Source organism: Callithrix jacchus, chromosome 9 (assembly GCF_049354715.1).
Source record: "Callithrix jacchus isolate 240 chromosome 9, calJac240_pri, whole genome shotgun sequence".
In the NCBI taxonomy this organism is placed as follows: domain Eukaryota; kingdom Metazoa; phylum Chordata; class Mammalia; order Primates; family Cebidae; genus Callithrix; species Callithrix jacchus.
This window is the reverse complement of record NC_133510.1, coordinates 113,364,274-113,382,401: the sequence shown is the minus strand read 5'-3', so window position 1 is coordinate 113,382,401 and position 18,128 is coordinate 113,364,274. Positions and strand designations below refer to the sequence as shown.

The following is an 18,128-nucleotide window of genomic DNA, read 5'->3' as shown; positions in this document are numbered from 1 at the left end:
ATGTGTATTTACATTTTGAAGTTATATTCAAATAGCAAATATTTATTGAGCACCTATTTTGCAAGTCAGAGCATTGTCTCTGTCAAATGCTACTCTGTATCTGGATATTTCAAAGCTTTCCTTAGCCTCTCGCTCTATCACCAGGCTGGAGGGCAGTGTCGCAATCTCAGCTCACTGAAACCTCCGCCTCCCGGGTCTAAGCGATTCTTCTGCCTCAGCCTCCTAAGTAGGCAGCACCACCATGCCCAGCTGATTTTTGTCTTTTTAGTAGAGGTGGGATTTCACCATGTTGGCCAGGATGGTCTCAATCTCTTGACCTTGTGATCCACCCACCTCGACCTCCCAAAGTTCTGGGATTATAGGCGTGAGCCACTATGCCCCGCCCTTGTAAGATACTTCAATATTATTGTTTTAGGACTTACTGTGAACAGAGAAAGAAAAAATTACACAATGCATTTGTCAGATTTAAAGAAAAATAATTCAATGTTGAATGCAAGAAAAGTTTTAATTATATCTAGCTAGAAGTACAAGTATATTACATGTATATTTTCTTACATAAATGTCACTGGTACATGGAACTACATCAGACCAGTTACACTGTTGTAAAAATTTCTGAACAAAACAAAATTACTTAATGATTTAAGAAATAACAATACCAACTTAAACAGAGGACACAACTCACAACCCCTTACCCTCACCTTTGGCACGAATTCAATACACAAGACAAGACTGTCAAGTTAACATCAGATGTTCTCCCTGTTCTTCAATTGACATTGATTGCATAAATTTATTTAGTAAATCTTCTTCCTTTTTTTCTTCACTCATGTATGATTCAGAATCATTTGAAGAAACTGAAGGAAAAATACGAATTTTTAGTTGTCTGTTTTGGAAATAAAGCTCTATAAGATTCAAAATGACCTGGCTTATTAATAAGCCTGTAGTAAAGACAAATTGCCTGCAATTTTCTAGGCTCTTAGTCACCTCCCCTTTGCCCCAAATTTCTTACTCTTTAAGATACAAAGTACTGTATTCTACCCAAGTTACTGTATAGCAAATTCTGTTACTAAGTCCTATATTACCACTGATTTTCAGAATCTTTTTGTTGGGGGAAATTACAGTGGTCAGCTACATCTTCAGAATCTCTGCATTTACCTTTAGTTCCTTCTCATCTCTTCCCCCTACCTGGAGTTTCCTCTAACTGTTCCTTTTGGAACCTGACTTATCCTCTCTCCTGCCCTTTCCCTCATTGCTTGGATAGGCATGGTACAATATTTATAGCAGAGGTGGCTAACACTGTCATACAGTGAAGGGATATCAGTTCAGAAGGCCTAACTTCCCTACTTCTTTTTCTTTTTTTTTTTTTTGAGATGGGAGTTTTGCTCTTGTTGCCCAGACTGGAGTGCAATGGTGCAATCTCAGCTCACCACAACCTCTACCTCCTGTGTTCAAGTGATTCTCCTGGCTTAGCCTCCGGAGCAGCTGGGATAACAGGCATGCACCACCACACCCGGCTCATTTTGTATTTTTTAGTAGAGATGGGTTTCACCATGTTGGTCAGACTGGTCTTGAACTCCTGACCTCAGGCGATCTTGAGTCACTTGATCCCAAAGTGCTGGGATTACAGGCATGAGTGACCGCACCCAGCCAACTTCCCTATTTCTTACCCACCTCCCTACTTCACTATACTAATAACTAGGAAATTACTTAGTATGATTTAACATTATCAGTTCTGAGGAGCACTTCTGATCATTCGGTCTGTCTTTCCCTTTTTCATTTTGCAATATTTTGTACTTGTGGTAGAAGGATCCTTTATGTTGATCCTTCCAAAGTCTGGATTTGTCTAAGTTGCAGCTGTAAAATTTTGAGCTTGAATATCAAACAAAATGATATACACAGTCCCTTCTTTTTTTTTTTTTTTCCGGAGACGGAGTTACGCTCTTTCAGGCAATTCTCCCGCCTCAGCCTCCTGAGTAGCTGGGATTACATGCACGCACCACCATGCCCAGCTAATTTTTTGTATTTTTAGTAGAGACGGGGTTTCACTATGTTGATTGACCAGGTTGGTCTTGATCTCTTGACCTCATGATCCACCCGCCTCAGCCTCCCAAAGTGCTGGGATTACAGGCGTGAGCCACCGCGCCCAGCCCCCCACACAGTCCCTTCTTATTCACACTTTTGCTTTCCAAGGTTCAATATAAGCTATTTTGAGAGAGACCACATTCACGTTTTATTACGGTATATTATGTGTTCTATGTTATTTATTGTTAATCTCTTTATATGCCTGATTTATAAATTAAAACTTTATCATACATATGCATTTATAGGAAATAACAAAGTAGCTGGGTGCAGTGGCTCACACCTGTAACCCCAGCACTTTGGAAGGCCAAGGCGGGTGGATCACCTGAGGTCAGGAGTTCAAGACCAGCCTGGCCAACATGGAGAAACCCCGTCTCTAGTAAAAAATACAAAATTAGCCGGGCATGGTGGCAGATGCCTGTAATCCCACCTACTCAGGAGGCTGAGACAGGAGAATCGCTTGAACCCAGGAGGCGGAGGTTGCAGTGAGCCAAGATCGCACCATTGCACTCCAGCCTGGGCAACAAGAGCGAAACTCAGTCTCAAAACAAAAAAAAGGAAATAACAAAGTATATAAAGTATATATAGGGTTCAGTACTATCTAGGCTTTCAGCCATCCACTGGGGGTCTTGGAACATATTCCCTGTGGATAAAAAGGGCCTATTTAAGAGATACAGCTCTTTGCTATACTATACAAATTTGCTATACAAAATATGTTGTTCATCCAAAAATAGCACTACCTCATAAAAGAAGTGCTACTGGTTGAGAAAGTCATGTTTGTGGTTCTGGGTTCTAACAAATTCATTCTCTACTAGACCTTGGTATTAAAAATACCTTGAATCTCACTTCTTTGAGCAGTATTTTTTTTTTTTTTAATTTGAGACAGAGTCTCACTCTGTCACCTAGGCTGGAGTGTAGTGGCATGATCTTGGCTCACTGCAATCTCCACCTCCCGGGTTCAAGTAATTCTGCCTCAGCCTCTCAAGTAGCTAGGATTACAGGCACCTGCCACCACGCCTGGCTAACTTTTGTATTTTTAGGGAGTTTTGCCATGTTGGCCAGGCTGGTCTCAAACTCCTAACCTCAGGTGATCTGCTTGTCTCAGCCTCCCAAAGTGCTGAGATTACAGTCATGAGCCACTGCACCTAGCCCACTATGTTCTTTTAATTGCAAGCATAAACTATATTTTATGTTTGATTTTTTTTATTTGCAACAATAAAAGCAAATCATATTCTAAATTTGTTAATATCTGCCTAATGGAAATGAAATCATATTTGGTATAGTAGTTTTAAGCATAAGATTTTCAAAAATGCATATTTTTAAAATTTCACATTTACCTGGTTGCATGAACAGTTTCCTTGGTCTTCTAAAAATCTTCAGTGACTTACATCTTGTTTTAGATGCATACCTCGTTTTTATCCTATAAGAAAGGAAAGTATCTTAATTGGAGCCAGCTGCCTAGAGCATGTGGGAGACCACATAAATTCGTTTTATTAGCTGCATCATCACCAAAAACACACTTTCAGCACCCAGATTCTGTAATTTCTTAATCTTGACATGTAAAACTGCTACAGTGCAATTTCAGTACTCATGCTTCTTAATCTTTTTCCTCTCCCTGTTAGATAGTATTCCCCCGTGCAAAACCAACCATATGCTTCTCCCTTTGAAAGTGTTTGCATTATTTTGAGGTTGAGTGGGAATCACATTGAAAAGGGCAGTTATCCATATCTCTATCTGATGAAGAAATGTTTATAATTCTACAAAATACATTCTAAAAGAAGTGCAGTAAAGAGAAAGTATGATAATCTCTCTCTGCTTTTTAAAAGTCCAGCCTATTCTGAATTTAGCAAAGTGAACGTACTATGAAACACAAGTATTAATAACACTTAGCTACCCTTCAAAAGAGATGGGGAAGGCTGGGCACAGTAGCTCACGCCTGTAATCCCAGTGCTCTGGGAGGCAGAAGTGAGAGTAGCCTGGCCAACATAGACACTGTCTCTACAAAAATTTTTTTTAATTAGTAGGGCATGGTGATTTGTGCCTTTCGCCATAGCTGCTTGAGAGTGTAAGGTAGGAGCATTGCTTGAGCCCAGGAGTTTGAGGATACAGTTAACTGTATGACACTACTATATTCCAGCCTGGGTGACAGAATAAGACCCTGTGTCTCAGGAAAGAAAAAAAAATTTGAACTGAGATACATAGATACATTTTCTGCCTTTTACACACTCAGAAACAGACCCTTCTTTGTTTCTCACTGGTCGCCAAAGGGAATGTTGTAGGAGCATTTCAGGTGCAGATGCAGCTGCAGTATCAGAAGGCCCCAAGTCCTCTCTCTCCAGTTGGTGTCGCCATGTAGTGCAGGGGTAATGCTGTTTCTGTGAGTAACGAGAGCTAAGGCGGCTTCTGTGATGAGTGAGGACACCTGTCATACAAACCACCTCTGTTAAAACACCCTCTCAAAAAAAAAAAAAGAAAGAAAGAAAAAGACCCTCTCACTAATTGTAAAAAACTAGTGAAAAACCAACTGGAGGTGCACCTGCCTGGCTTTTGTGAGCTGCGCTGAATTACATGCATGTACTGCCTCTTCATTAACATCTTCAAATAGTTCGCATTATAGATTTTAGCAATGCTGCACAGATAACGCTTCTGGCCTGTGGTGAGGTCTGGATGCTAAAAGACAGAATAAGAGGATTTATAGTCTGCATTGTTAAAGAGAAGTTGGCAACATTCCTTATCTGAAGAGATGAATGTTCAGGAGAATTGTACAACTGTATTTTACTTAAGCAAATTCAACTATGTTAACTGGACCAAAAGAGAAAGAAATGGCCATTTAAACAGTGCAAGTGCCTCTGCTTGCCATTCCACTCAGGTGATTCAGATGCCCTATGAAGTTTGAGAACCCACTGCTCTAGATGAACAAGGAAGGAGTGAATCTGCTGTTCTGTCAAGTGTTACTTGCTGTGCACCTCTCAGTGTAGGCATCTTGCCTTCTCAAAATGATTTTTGAGCTATAACATGGTATCTAAAAGCAACCCAATTACTTAGTCTCAAATGAAGAAACATTCCTTTCCAGCACCAGAAGAATAACTGTCTGTGATAGACATTCTGAAGGACAGTATGCTGGTCTCTAAGTAATTTTGACTGAGATTTTCATTGTACTTGCTGATTTTAGAAATTAATGCTCACTTAAGATGTAAGATTCCACTATATATTACTTTACTGAATACATGGTAAATTCAAAGAAAAATCAAAATTAACCCTAATTCACATTGCTCTAGAGATACTTTTAGCAGTTATGATCATTAATGGGATACAGATACCACTGTAAAATCCTTATTGCCATTTCCTTTTATTTATTTTTCTTTTTTTAAAACCCTATTTGCAAGCTAATTACTGCAATTTTCTTTACCTGCTTTCTTCTTAATTTTGTAATCCTTGAGGTAAAATCTGTATGAAGTTGGGTTTCTGTTTCTAGGATAAAACTTTTCTTGAGTATCTCTATAATTGGGGCATTAAGCTTCCCGGCAGTAAGGATACATTAGATATGAAATATCATAAAATCCTGAAAAGAACTCTTATGACTAAGAATGTATAATCTTTACATTCATTCATGAGTTTACCCAAAGATATTTATTGACTCCTAGACAATATACTGCACATGACTTGTCATCTGCAGTACCTCACCCTCTAAGCAGCTGATTGTCAGTAAAAAGTTCGGCTCTGAATACAAAGAGTATTGGAATTTAAATATATCCCTGTTAACATACCTTGAGAAAGGATACATCCATCATTGATTTCGGGAAGTGGATTATTTGATTTTGAGGAGTTTTCCATAACTCTTGCAGTTTAGCTATGTGTGAGTTCACTTTGTATCCTTCTTTGATTCCATCTGTAGGCAAAAACATTATCGTGTGAATTTCAGAGGCAAAGATCAGTTCAAGAGCTAGATATTTACAGGTGTCAGTGATGATCCTGTAGTATTAAATATTTTAAGTCAGACTTAAATTTGAAGAGACTATATGCCATTTGGTGTTAGAGCACATAACATCTAAAATACTTCCATATAACTATTTTATATACAAAATTATACCTCATATGCATTATTTTGAACTGAGCTGAGATGTAAAGTGTTGACAGTAACTTTATCATGTCAGAAACATACCAAAAATATACACGATTTGTACTTTAAAGATTTACAGTAATATTTTATTATCATTTAACTTTAGTATATGGTTTTCTAAATCCTTTTTTAATAGATAGGATCTCACTCTGATGCCCAGGCTAGAGTGCAGTGGCATGATCACAGCTCACTGCAGCCTCAAACTCCTGGGCTCAAGCAATCCTCCCACCTCTGCCTCCTAAATAGCTGGGATTACAGGCGTGAGCCACTGCACCAGGCCTTAAAATTCTGTTCTGTATTAGACTAAAGTAATACAAATTTTATCCTTTGAAATGTAGTATTAACGTGAAAGACTGCAGAAATTTATCAAAATGTATTTGCACATGGTTTATTTCATTTTTTGTTGTATTCTATTTGTTTTTAGAGATGGAGTCTCACTCTAGCCCAGGCTGGAGTGCAGTGACACGACCTCAGCTCACTGCAACCTTTGCCTCTTGGGTTCAAGCGATTCTCCTGCCTCAGACCCACAAGTAGCTGGGATTGTAAGTGTACACTATCATGCCCAGCTAATTTTTGTATTTTTAGTAGAGATGGGGTTTCATCATGATGGCCAGGCTGGTTTCGAACTCCTGACCTCAGGTGATCTGCCTGCCTTGGCCTCCCAAAGTGCTGGGATTACCAGCATGAGCCACTGGGCCCAGCTTATTTCATTGTTTTAAAAACAGCTGTGGACAGAATAAAAGAATAACCTTTTAATAAAAATAAAAGTTGAAACATACTCCTGGAAGAACGGGAACTAGTTTTCATTTTCAGACATACTGAGACTAGCAAATTAGGGTATAAGCTTCATTAGCAACTTGGGGAAAAACAGTATCTGACAATTAAATCATGAAATGCCTCTTTTCATAATAATACATCTCTCCTCCCTACACACGCCCTTCTCCAGGCAACCACTGATGTCCTTTCTATTACTATAGATTCATTTGCATTTTCTTGAGTTTGATATAAATGGGAACACACAGTATTCAGTTTTTGTCGAGTTTCTTTCACTCAGCGAACGATTTTGAGATCCACTCAATGTCACATGTAACAAATAGTTAATTCATTTTTATTGTTGGGTTATCTTCCATTGTATACATGTTTATACCATTATTTGATTATCCATGTACCTGTTGATAGACGTTTGGGTTGTTTCCAGTTTTTGTCTCTTTCAAATAAAGCTGGAAGAACATTTATTTTTATTTTTATTTTTTGAGACAGCGTTTAGCTCGTTACCCAGGCTGGAGTGCAATGGCGCCATCTTGGCTCACTGCAACCTCCGCCTCCTGGGATCAGGCCATTCTCCTGCCTCAGCCTCCCGAGTAGCTGGGATTACAGGAGTGCGCCGCCATGCCCAGCTAATTTTTTGTATTTTTAGTAGAGACGGGGTTTCACCATGTTGACCAGGATGGTCTCGATCTCTTGACCTCGTGATCCACCCGCCTCGGCCTCCCAAAGTGCTGGGATTACAGGCATGAGCCACTGTGCCCCGCCGGGAGTTTGTGGTTTTTTGTTTTGTTTTTTAATTTTCTTTTTGAGACAAAAAAATTAAAATTAATTTTGTGTTGACCAGGCTGGTCTCAAACATCTGGGCTCCAGCGATCCTCCTGCCCTGGCATCCCAAAGTGCTGGGATTACAGGGATGAGCCACTGTGCCCACCTGGGAGTGTTTTATGGGTATGGAGTTTTAGTTTGGGAAGATAAAGACTTTCTGGACAGGGATGGTGGTGATGGGTGCACAACAGTGTGAATACACGTAATGCTACTGAAATGTATACTTAAAAATGATTAAAATGGCCGGGCACGGTGGCTCATGCCTGTAATCCCCGCATTTTGGGAGGCTGAGGCAGGTGGATCACCTGAGGTCAGGAGTTCAAGATGAGCCTGACCAACTCGGAGAAACCCCATCTCTACTGAAAAAAAAAAAAAAGATTAAAATGGGCTGCGTGCAGTGGCTCATGCCTATAATCCCAGCATTTTGGGAAGCTGAGGCAGGCAGATAGATCACTTGAGGTCAGGAGTTCACGACAAGCCTGGCCAACATGACAAAACCCCATCTCTAATAAAAATACAAAAAATTAGCTGGGTGTGGTGGTGCATGCCTGTAATCCAAGCTACTTGGAAGGCTGAGGCAGAAGGCTCGCTTGAACCTGGGAGGTGGAGGTTTTGGTGAGCTAAGATTGAGCCATTGTACTCCAGCCTGGGCAACAAAAGCAAAACTCCATCGCAAAAAAAAAATTAAAAGTGACAACTGAATATATACATAAACTTGGATTTCTTTTTAATTTTTGGCTATAAATAATATTATTGAAACAATAAACAGTATCTCCTCAATAAGGTCTATAGAAAATAGTATTTCAAATTTTTTAATTTTGATAATTATTTTGAGATAAATAAATGCAGTTAAAATAGGCCAGGTGTAGTGGCTCATACCTGTAATCCCAACACTTTGGGAAGCCAAGGTGTGAGGACTGTTTGAACCCAAGAGTTGGAGACCAGCCTGGGCAACTTGGCGAGACCCCCCCATCTCTACTAAAAATACAAAAATTAGCTGCATGTGGTGGCACACACCTGTGGTCTCAGCTACTCTGTAGGCTGAGATGGGAGGATCACTTGAGCCCAGGAAGTGGAGGCTGCAATGAGCCATGATTGCACCCCTGCACTCCAGCCTGGGGATACAGTAAAAAAAAAAATAGCTAAGGCTGGGTGCGGTGGCTCACGCCTGTAATCCCAGCATTTTGGGTGGCCAAGGCAGGTGGATCATGAGGTCAAGAGATTGGTACCATTCTGGCCAATGTGTCGAAACCCCATCTCTATTAAAAATACAAAAAATTAGCAAGATGCGATGGCATGAGCCTGTAGTCCCAACTACTCAGGAAGCTGAGGTAGAAGAATGGCTTGAACCTGGGAGACGAAGGTTGCAGTTAACTACATATATATATTTGTGTGTGTGCGTGCGTGTGCACGCGCACGCGTGCACACGCACGCACACGCACACACACACACACACACACACAGAGTTAAGATAAATACTCCCAATCCCAATTTTTTTTTTTGGCCAGATCGATGGCTCATGCCTGTAAGTCCCAGTTACTTGGGAGGCTGAGGCGAGAGGGTCACTTAAGCCAGGGAGGTTGAGGCTGCAGTTAGCCAAGATTGTGCCTCTGCACTCAAGCCTAGGCGACAAAGTGAAACCTTGTCTCAAAATAAATAAAGAAAATACATACTTGGTAGTATTTAAGAATAAAGAGGTCAAGGTGTGGTGGCTCATGCCTGCAATCCCAACACTTTGGGAGGCCAAGGGAGGAGGATCACCTGAGGTCAAGAGTTCAAGAAAAGCCTGGCCAACATGGTGAAACCCCGTCTCCACTAAAAACAGAAAAATTTGCCAGGTGTGGTGGTGGGTGTCTGTAGTCCCAGCCTCTGGAGTCTGAGGCAGGAGAATCACCTGAACCTGGGAGGTAGAGGCTGCAGTAAGGTATCATGCCATAGCATTCCACCCTGAGCAACAGAGCAAGACTCTCTCCCCCCAAAAATAAAAAGAATAAAGAGACAGTATTTCTGCAACTTACTCTTTTTTGAGACAGGGTATCACCCTGTTGCCCAGCCTGGAGGGCAGTGGCATGATCATGGCTCATTACAACCTCGACCTCCCAGGCTCAAGCAGTTCTCCAGCCTCAGCCTCCTGAGTCAATGGGACTACTGGCTCTTGCTGCCACACCCAGCTGATTTGTATCTTTTTGGTAGAGATGGGCTTTCACTATGTTGCCCACGCTGGTCTTGAACTCCTGGCCTCAAGTTATCTACTCACAATTGCCTCCCAAAGTACTGTGACTATAGGTGTGAGCCACTGTGCCTGGCCTCTATATACTATTTTCACAACTTTTCTGTAAGTCGGTAAACCAATTTTTTTTTAAGTTCAAGTTATTAAGCCAGGTATGGTGGCTCACGCCTGTAATCCCAACACTTTAGGAGGCCAAGGTGGGCAAATTATGAGGTAAAGAGTTTGAGACCATCCTAATCAACATAGTGAAACCCAGTATCCACTAAAAATACAAAAATTAGCCAGGTGTGATGGCATGCACCTATAGTCCCAGCTACTCAGAAGGCTGGGGCAGGAGGATTCTCCTGGAACCCGGGAGACTGAGGTTGCAGTGGGCCGAGATGGTACCACTGCACTACCACTGGGAAACAGAACAAGACTACGTCTCAAAAAAATAAAAGTTGGCCAGGCGCGGTGGCTCACGCCTATAATCCCAGCATTTTGGGAGGTCGAGGCGGGTGGATCACGAGGTCAAGAGATCAAGACCATCCTGGTCAACAAGGTGAAACCCTGTCTCTACTAAAAATACAAAAATTAGCTGGGCATGGTGGCGCGTGCCTGTAGTCCCAGCTACTCGGGAGGCTGAGGCAGGAGAATTGCTTGAACCTAGGAGGCGGAGGTTGCGGTGAGCCGAGATCATGCCATTGCACTCCAGCCTGGGTAACAACAGCAAAACTCCATCTCAAAAAAAAAATAATAATAATAATAAATAAAATAAAAGTTTAAGTTACTAATTTTTTGTTTGTTTTGAGATGGTGTCTCGCTCTGTCACCCAGGATGGAGTGCAGTGGCGCAATCTCAGCTCACTGCAACCTCTACCTCCTGCGTTCCAGTGATTCTCCTGCCTCAGCCTCCGAGTAGCTAGGACTATAGGCACACACCACAATGCCTGGCTTTTTTTTTTTTTTGAGATGGAGTTTCGCTCTTATTACCCAGGCTGGAGTGCAATGGCGTGATCTCGGCTCACTGCAACCTCCGCCTCCTGGGTTGAGGCAATTCTCCTGCCTCAGCCTCCTGAGTAGCTGGGATTACAGGCACGCGCCACCGTGCCCAGCTAATTTTTTGTATTTTTAGTAGAGATGGGTTTCACCATGTTGACCAGGATGGTCTCGATCTCTTGACCTCATGATCCACCCACCTCGGCCTCCCAAAGTGCTGGGATTACAGGTGTGAGCCACTGCGCCCAGCCCTAATTTTTGTATTTTTTAGTAGAGATCCGGTTTCACTATGTTGGCCAGGCTAGTCTCGAACTACTGACCTCGTGATCCACCCGCCTCCGCCTCCCAAAGTCCTGGGATTACAGGAGTGAGCCACCACACCCAGCCTGTCCTACACTGTTATAGAACTACAGTTTACTAATCAATTTTTGAAAAATGTGTTTTACTCTTTGCCTTGAAGGTTGTTAAATTACATTTATTTATTTTATTGAAATTTAGAATCTCACTCTGTCCCCCAGGCTGGAGTGCAATGGTGCAATCTCAACTCACTGCAACCCCCCGCTCCTGGGTCAAGCGATTCTCCTGCCTCAGCCTCCTGCGTAGCTGGGATTACAGGCGCACACCACCATGCCTGCCTAAGTTTGTCTTTTTAGTAGAGATGGCATTTCACCATGTTGGTCAGCCTGGTCTCAAATTGCTGACCTCAAGTGATCCACTTGACTCAGCCTCCCAAAATGCTGGGATCAGGTATGAGCCACTGTGCCCAGCTGAAGGCTGCAAAATTGTAGTTAGGGTAAACCATATTAAAAATACTATCTAGGCCAGGCGTGGTGGCTCATGCCTGTAATCCCAGCATTTTGGGAGGCCACGATGGGCAAATCACTTGAGGTCAGGAGTTCAAGACCAGCCTGGCTAACATGGTGAAATCTCATCTCTACTAAAAATACAAAAATTAGCTGGGCATGGTGGCACATGCCTGTAGTCCCACCTACTTGGGAGGCTGAGGCACAAGAATCGCTTAAAACTGGGAGACTGAGGTTGCAGTGAGCCGAGATGGCACCACAGCACTCCAGCCTGGGCAACAGAGTGAGATTCCATCTTTAAAATAATAATAATATCTAGAGTCACTGCCAGTATTTGGCTGTAGTGTTTATTTTAAATAATAGAATGAGTCCTCAAGTTCAAAATAGAGGAAGACAACCAAACACTTGCTGAATACTCGCCCTTTTCTTCTCCAATTATAAACAGCAATACACTACACATTGTTCACTGGAGATTGGTGAAGTAATCTAAACGTATAAAAAGAAAAAAAAGGCCAGGTGCGGTGGCTCACGCCTGTAATCCCAGCACTTTGGGAGGCCGAGGCAGGTGGATCATTGAGGTCAAGAGATTGAGACCATCCTGGTCAACAAGGTGAAACCCCGTCTCTACTAAAAATACAAAAATTAGCTGGGCACAGTGGTGCGCGCCTGTAGTCCCAGCTACTTGGGAGGCTGAGGCAGGAGAATTGCCTGAACCCAGGAGGCGGAGGTTGCGGTGAGCTGAGATTGCGCCATTGCACTCCAGACTGGGTAACAAGAGTGAAACTCCGTTTCAAAAAAAAAAAAAAAAAACCCTTTAATCTCACAATCTAGTAGTAATTTTTTTTTTTGAGATGGAGTCTCCCTCTGCTACCCAGACTAGAGTGCAGTGGCTCTATCTCAGCTTACCACAACCTCCACCTCCTGAGGTCAAGCGATTCTCCTGCCTCAGCCTCTCGAGTAGCTGGGACTACAAGCATGTACCACCACACATGGCTAATTTTTTAAATATTTTTAGTAGAGACAGGTTTTCACCATGTTTGTCAGACTTGTCTCAAACTCCTGACCTCAAGTGATCCACCTACCTCAGCCTCCCAAAAGTGCTGGGATTACCAGTGTCAGCCACTAAGACCCAGCCTTGTAGTAATTATTTTAAAAAACTTTGATATATTGCCTTTCAGAGATTTGTTTAGAAATATTTCTTTTATATAACTGAATCAATCTGTCTCTTACACTGATCATTGTTAATATTTCTTTTTTCCCCACTATATCTGGAATGTATTATTAATAATTATATTGTTTTGTGTTTCTTTTTTACAGTTAACTGTAATTCAGTAAGAATTCTGATGAGGAATCTAAATTAATGAACCCAGACTGAACACATTTTTTTTTTTTTGAGACAGTGTCTTGCTCTGTCACCAGGCTGGAGTGAAGTGGTGCCATCTCAGCTCAATGCAACCTCCCTCCACCTCCCAGGTTCAAACGATTCTCTTGCCTCAGCCTCCTGAGTAGCTGAGATTACAGGCATGTGCCACCATGCCCGGATAATTTTGCATTTTTAGTAGAGACAGGATTTCTCAAACTCCCAACCTCAGGTGATCCGCCCGCCTTGGCATCCCAAGGTGCTGGGATTACAGGCGTGATCTACTGCACCTGGCCTGCAACACATTTTTTAAATGACCACATTATTTATTTATATATGTATGTATGCACAGGTATATGTCTGAATATTTTTGTCCTAGGTAACTGTAGGGACTATATAAGTACCAAGGAAAAGCAAAGTAAACCCACATTTATACATCATTGAATTTAAATGAAACATTTAAAACCTACTGTAACTACTATACTTAAAATGTATACATACACACACACTCCTAAAGTCAGTTAATTCCAGCTCCAAGGGAAAAAAAGCAATTAGTGAGAGACCTTAGGGGCTTGTTTTACTCACTCTCTTAACTCTGGCAGAGAAGAGGTGTACTTTGAAAGCTCTATCCTTTCTTTCAAGTGAGAAGAAAACATCAGCACTGAGAAATATTTTCTATTCTTTGAAGCTATTCAATTTAGAATTTTTTTCTTCTATCCATGTATAAACCTCAGGCTGTGCTCTGTGCTTTTCAAACAACATCAGCTATAAATACAGTTCTTTTAGGATTCACTGCTAATTTTAAAAATGCTTGATGTAAAATATACTATACCAACAGACAAGAAAAAACCTTCCTGGTTGCTCTTTGAAATCTTAAAGACTAAGTTCACCAGAGATACTAATATAATCTATTTTAAAAACTTGTGGGCTAGGGACGGTAGCTCATGCCTGTCACCCCAGCATTTTGGGAGGCGGAGGTGGGCGGATCACATGAGGTCAGGAGTCCAAAACCAAAATGGCCAACATGGCAAAACCTTGTCTCTACTAAAAATATAAAAATTAGCCAGGCATGGTGGCACACACCTGTAGTCCCTACTACCCAGGAGGCTGAGACAGGAGAATCACTTGAACCCAGGAGGGAGAGGTTGCAGTGAGACGAGATTGTACCACTGCACTCCAGCCTGGGCAACAGAGAGAGACTCCGTCTCAAAAAAAAGAAAAAAAAAAACAACTCTATTTTGTAAGTAGTTACAGAAAAATTGGCTTCTCTGAACCATGTTACTTATAGGTATTATTTGCTTTATGTGTACTACTCACCAGAACCTTTGGAATTCTGGTAATAAGAATTTTCAGCTGATCTGTTGAAAAAAAAAAAAGCACATAAATATGTAATAATTACAACATTACAAGCAGTTAACAACATATTTCAATTTTTTTTTTTTTTTTGAGACAGGGTCTTGCTCTACTATCCAGGCTGGAGTGCAGAGGCATGATCTCGGCTCATTGCAACCTTTGCCTCCCGGGTTCAAGTGATTCTCCCACCTCAGCCTCCCATGTAGCTGGGACTAGCGCCGCTACGCCCAGCTAATTTTTGTATTTTTAGTAGAGACAGGGTTTCACCATGTTGGCCTGGCTGGTCTTGATCTTATCTCAGGTGATCTGCTTGCCTCGGCCTCCCAAAGTGCTGGGATTAAAGGCATGAGCCACTGTACCCAGACAACATATTTCAAATTTTAAAAAAGAATAGTATTGAATATGATTTTTACTTTTCATATTTCTATCAGAAATCATGTCTGGTAAATTTTTTCCTATAATTCTGGTTAAATCCTAATGACGCCAAGATTTTTCTTTTTTTAAAGAGGGGGTTTCACCATGTTTGTCAGGCTGGTCTTGAACCCCCGACCTCAGGTGATCTGCCTGCCTTGGCCTCCAAAGTGCTTGGATTACAAGCGTGAGCCACCATGCCCAGACAAGATTTTTCTTTTTTTCTGTTTTTAGAGATGGGGTCTCCCTCCTTCACCCAGGCTACAGTGCCGTGTCATGATCATAGCTCACTGCAGCCTCAAAATCCTGGGCTCAAACGATCCTCAGCCTCCCAAGTAGCTGGGACTATAGGCACTTGCCACAAAGCCTGGCTAATTTTTGTACAGCCCTGAGCCACCACGTCTGTCCTGGTCTTAATTTTATAGCTTCCTAATCTCATTCCTACAGTGAGCTCAATAAAGTAGTTGGGACTCCTGGGCTATCCATGATATTTTCTTATCTTTATTTTTAATGAACTGATTTGGGTGTTGAAAAGACTGTTCCTTGAATAGCAATTAAGGTGTGCTAGAACTGATAAGTTGGTCTGTAACGTTTCCAATTTCATACAAGTTCTTTTTTCTTTTCTAAACTTAAGACAAAACACCCTTCCTTTCCTCATCCTGCAATTCATTAAGTGACCAAGAGATCATGGGTCAGATGTGGTAGCTCACGCCTGTAATCCCAGAACTTCGGGAGGCCAAGGAAGCATATTACTTGAGTCCAGGAGTTCGAGACCAGCCTGGGCCAACATGGCCAAACATAAATACAAAATCTCTACTAAAAATACAAAAATTAGCTGAGCATGGTGGCACACACCTGTAGTCCCTGCTACTCAGGAGGCTGAAGCAAGAGAATTGCTTGAACTCGGGATGTGGGGGTTGCAGAGAGCTGAGATCACTCCACTGTACTCCAGCCTGGGTGACAGAGTGAGACCCAATCTCAAAAAAAAAAAAGAAAGAAAGAAAGAAAAAAAAAGTTCATGTGTCTCCTGATATACTAGGATCCAGCAGTCAGCCAAGGAGTTCAAAGAACAGAAAAGAAACCCACAGGCAGGGCGCGGCGGCTCACGCCTGTAATCCCAGCACTTTGGGAGGCCAAGGCGGCACGAGTTTGAGACCAGCCTGGCCAACATGGTGAAACCCCGTCTTTACTAAAAATACAACAAAAAGACCGGGCGCAGTGGCTCACGCCTGTTATCACGAGTTCGAGAACATGCTGGCTAACACTGTGAAACCCCCATCTCTACTAAAAATACAAAAAATTAGCCACGTGTGGTGGCACCCGCCTGTAGTCCCAGCTACTCGGGAGGCTGAGGCAGGAGAATCGCTTGAACCTGGGAGGAGGAGGTTGCGGTGAGCCAGGATCACGCCACTGCACTCCAGCCTGGGCAACAGAGAGAGACTCCCAAACAAACAAACAAATAAATAAGCAAGCCCAGCGTGGTGGTGGGCACCTGTAATCCCAGCTACTTGGGAGGCTGAGGCAAGGAGAATTGCTTGAATCTGGGAGGCAGAGGTTGCAGTGAGCCGAGATCACACCACTGCACTCCAGCCCGGGCGACAGTGCAGGACTCCATCTCAAGAAAGAAAAGAAAGAAGAAACCCAAGACTCCATCCCATCTTTAAGAAGTCTTCAACAGCACCAGATATAAAAAGGATGGCCATGCATGCAACAGGGGCCCTGACTATGGGTTGTTTTAAACGGTAAACACATCTCAGTTCTTGCTTTTAGGGAGAGGTAGAGCCCCCAGCAGTGACTTCAACAGCTTGTTGTCTTCACTACCTAGGAAACAGGTGTAAAACTCGGCTCAAAACGGAATGGATTTGCAGAAAAAGGAACTTGAGTGTGAAGAAAATGTCAAGATCAAAGCACTTTGGATAGTCATCCGTCTCACTGGCGTTTAGAAACCCTTGTTTCAGGTAGGGCGCAGTGGCTTACCGCGTAATCTCAGCACTTTGGGAGGCCGAAATGGGCCAATCACTTGAGGTCAGGGGTTTCAAACCAGCCTGGCCAACATGGTGAAACCCCATCTCGACCAAGAACACAAAAATGAGCCAGACGTGGTGGCAGGCGCCCGTAATCCCAGTTACTCGGGAGCCTGAGGCAGGAGAATCACTTGAACCTCGGAGGCGGAGGTTGCAGTGAGCCGACATTGCGCCACTGCACTCCAGCCTGGGCAACAGAGCGAGATTCCGTCTCAAAAAAGAAAGAAACCCCCGTTTGACAGGAAGGGGGCTCGCGTCACAAGCGGGAAGTAACTGGTTTACGGGCCTGGACGCCCCGGGTTGAACCGGGGACATCCTCCTCAGCCCCCGCCGCCTCGCCTTTTGGTGGACACATAGTCCTGTGCCAGACCGCAAACGTCCCAGCAGGGCTCGTAGCGCCCCCTCGGGGCAGAGAGATGCAGGCGAGCGACTGTCGCAGTCACCGCTTGGCCACTGCACCAAACGCTCCTCCGAAGCTTCCCTCAGAGGCAGTCCCTCAACCGCGAAACAGCCCTCCCCTCTTCCCTCCTGTCCACAACACAACTGCTCCCGGCCTCTCACTTGAGGGCACCGGGGCCAGGCCCCGAGACGCGGGGCAGGCCGGAGCCCTCCTCCACGGGGCTCACCACCGGAGGCGCCACACTGCCCCCCACCCCCACCCCGGGGCCCTCAACCTCACCCGCCGCCGCCGCCACCCTGGGTCCCGGCCACTGCGGGCGGCTCTGCAGAAGAGCTACGCTCCGTCCAGTCGGACCCCGGACCGTGGTCCGGCATTTCCGCGGCGCCGGGAAGCGCGAGCCGTGTGCGGGAGCAGCTGTCCACGCACCCCTCCCACGAGAGAACTCGTGAGTCAAGCGGCTGGTATCACTGAGAGGCGGCTCCAACGCCGGCTTCTCGCCCCTCCGAAGCCGTTCGGACACTGCCCGAAGAGCTTCGGGAGAGCGGGGCGGGCAGATCCGCGACCCTAGAGTTACGGTGGGGGAGGGGCGGGAGCGCTGCAGTCGCTGCGGGTTTACACCTCTTTCTGGAAGCGGTGCGTCACGGGAGGCAAATATACATGTTCCCCAAAAGAAGAGGTGCCTTGCACTTCAGTATTCCAGATCCTTAGCACATTTGCAAATCGCGAGGGTCATCAAGCAGGTCAAACATTTACACGCAAACCACGGACTGAAGCACGTGGC

At 43.7% G+C, this 18,128-nt stretch overlaps 1 protein-coding gene across 2 annotated transcripts; it reads right to left on the bottom strand.

Annotated features, from left to right (window-relative positions):
- Positions 1–486: 486 nt before the first annotated feature.
- FAM216A (family with sequence similarity 216 member A) lies at positions 487–17,868 on the bottom strand. 2 transcript variants are annotated; one of them, XM_054238848.2, is made up of 7 exons: positions 17,627–17,868; positions 14,477–14,517; positions 5,844–5,965; positions 4,617–4,746; positions 4,315–4,498; positions 3,414–3,496; positions 487–851 (listed from the first exon to the last, which is right to left on the bottom strand). In XM_054238848.2, exons 1-7 carry the CDS (start codon positions 17,719–17,721, stop codon positions 733–735), a joined length of 774 nt encoding a protein of 257 aa, XP_054094823.1. In that variant the 5' UTR covers positions 17,722–17,868; the 3' UTR covers positions 487–732. The 2 variants fall into 2 exon arrangements, with proteins under 2 accessions (XP_054094823.1, XP_078193393.1); XM_078337267.1 differs by lacking the exon at positions 14,477–14,517.
- Between the last annotated feature and the right edge of the window lie 260 nt (positions 17,869–18,128).

What these genes read in the sequence shown, in the direction of transcription:
- FAM216A (XM_054238848.2), bottom strand. Translation starts at nt 17,721, where the DNA reads ATGCCGGACCACGGTCCGGGGTCCGACTGGACGGAGCGTAGCTCTTCT. An exon ending in TGGATGTATCCTTTCTCAAG is followed by an intron (nt 4,747 to 5,843) that starts GTATGTTAACAG and finishes TCTGTCTTTTAG; the next exon opens with CATCCAGACCTCACCACAGG. An exon ending in GCGCAGCTCACAAAAGCCAG is followed by an intron (nt 4,499 to 4,616) that starts GCAGGTGCACCT and finishes TTTGTATGACAG; the next exon opens with GTGTCCTCACTCATCACAGA.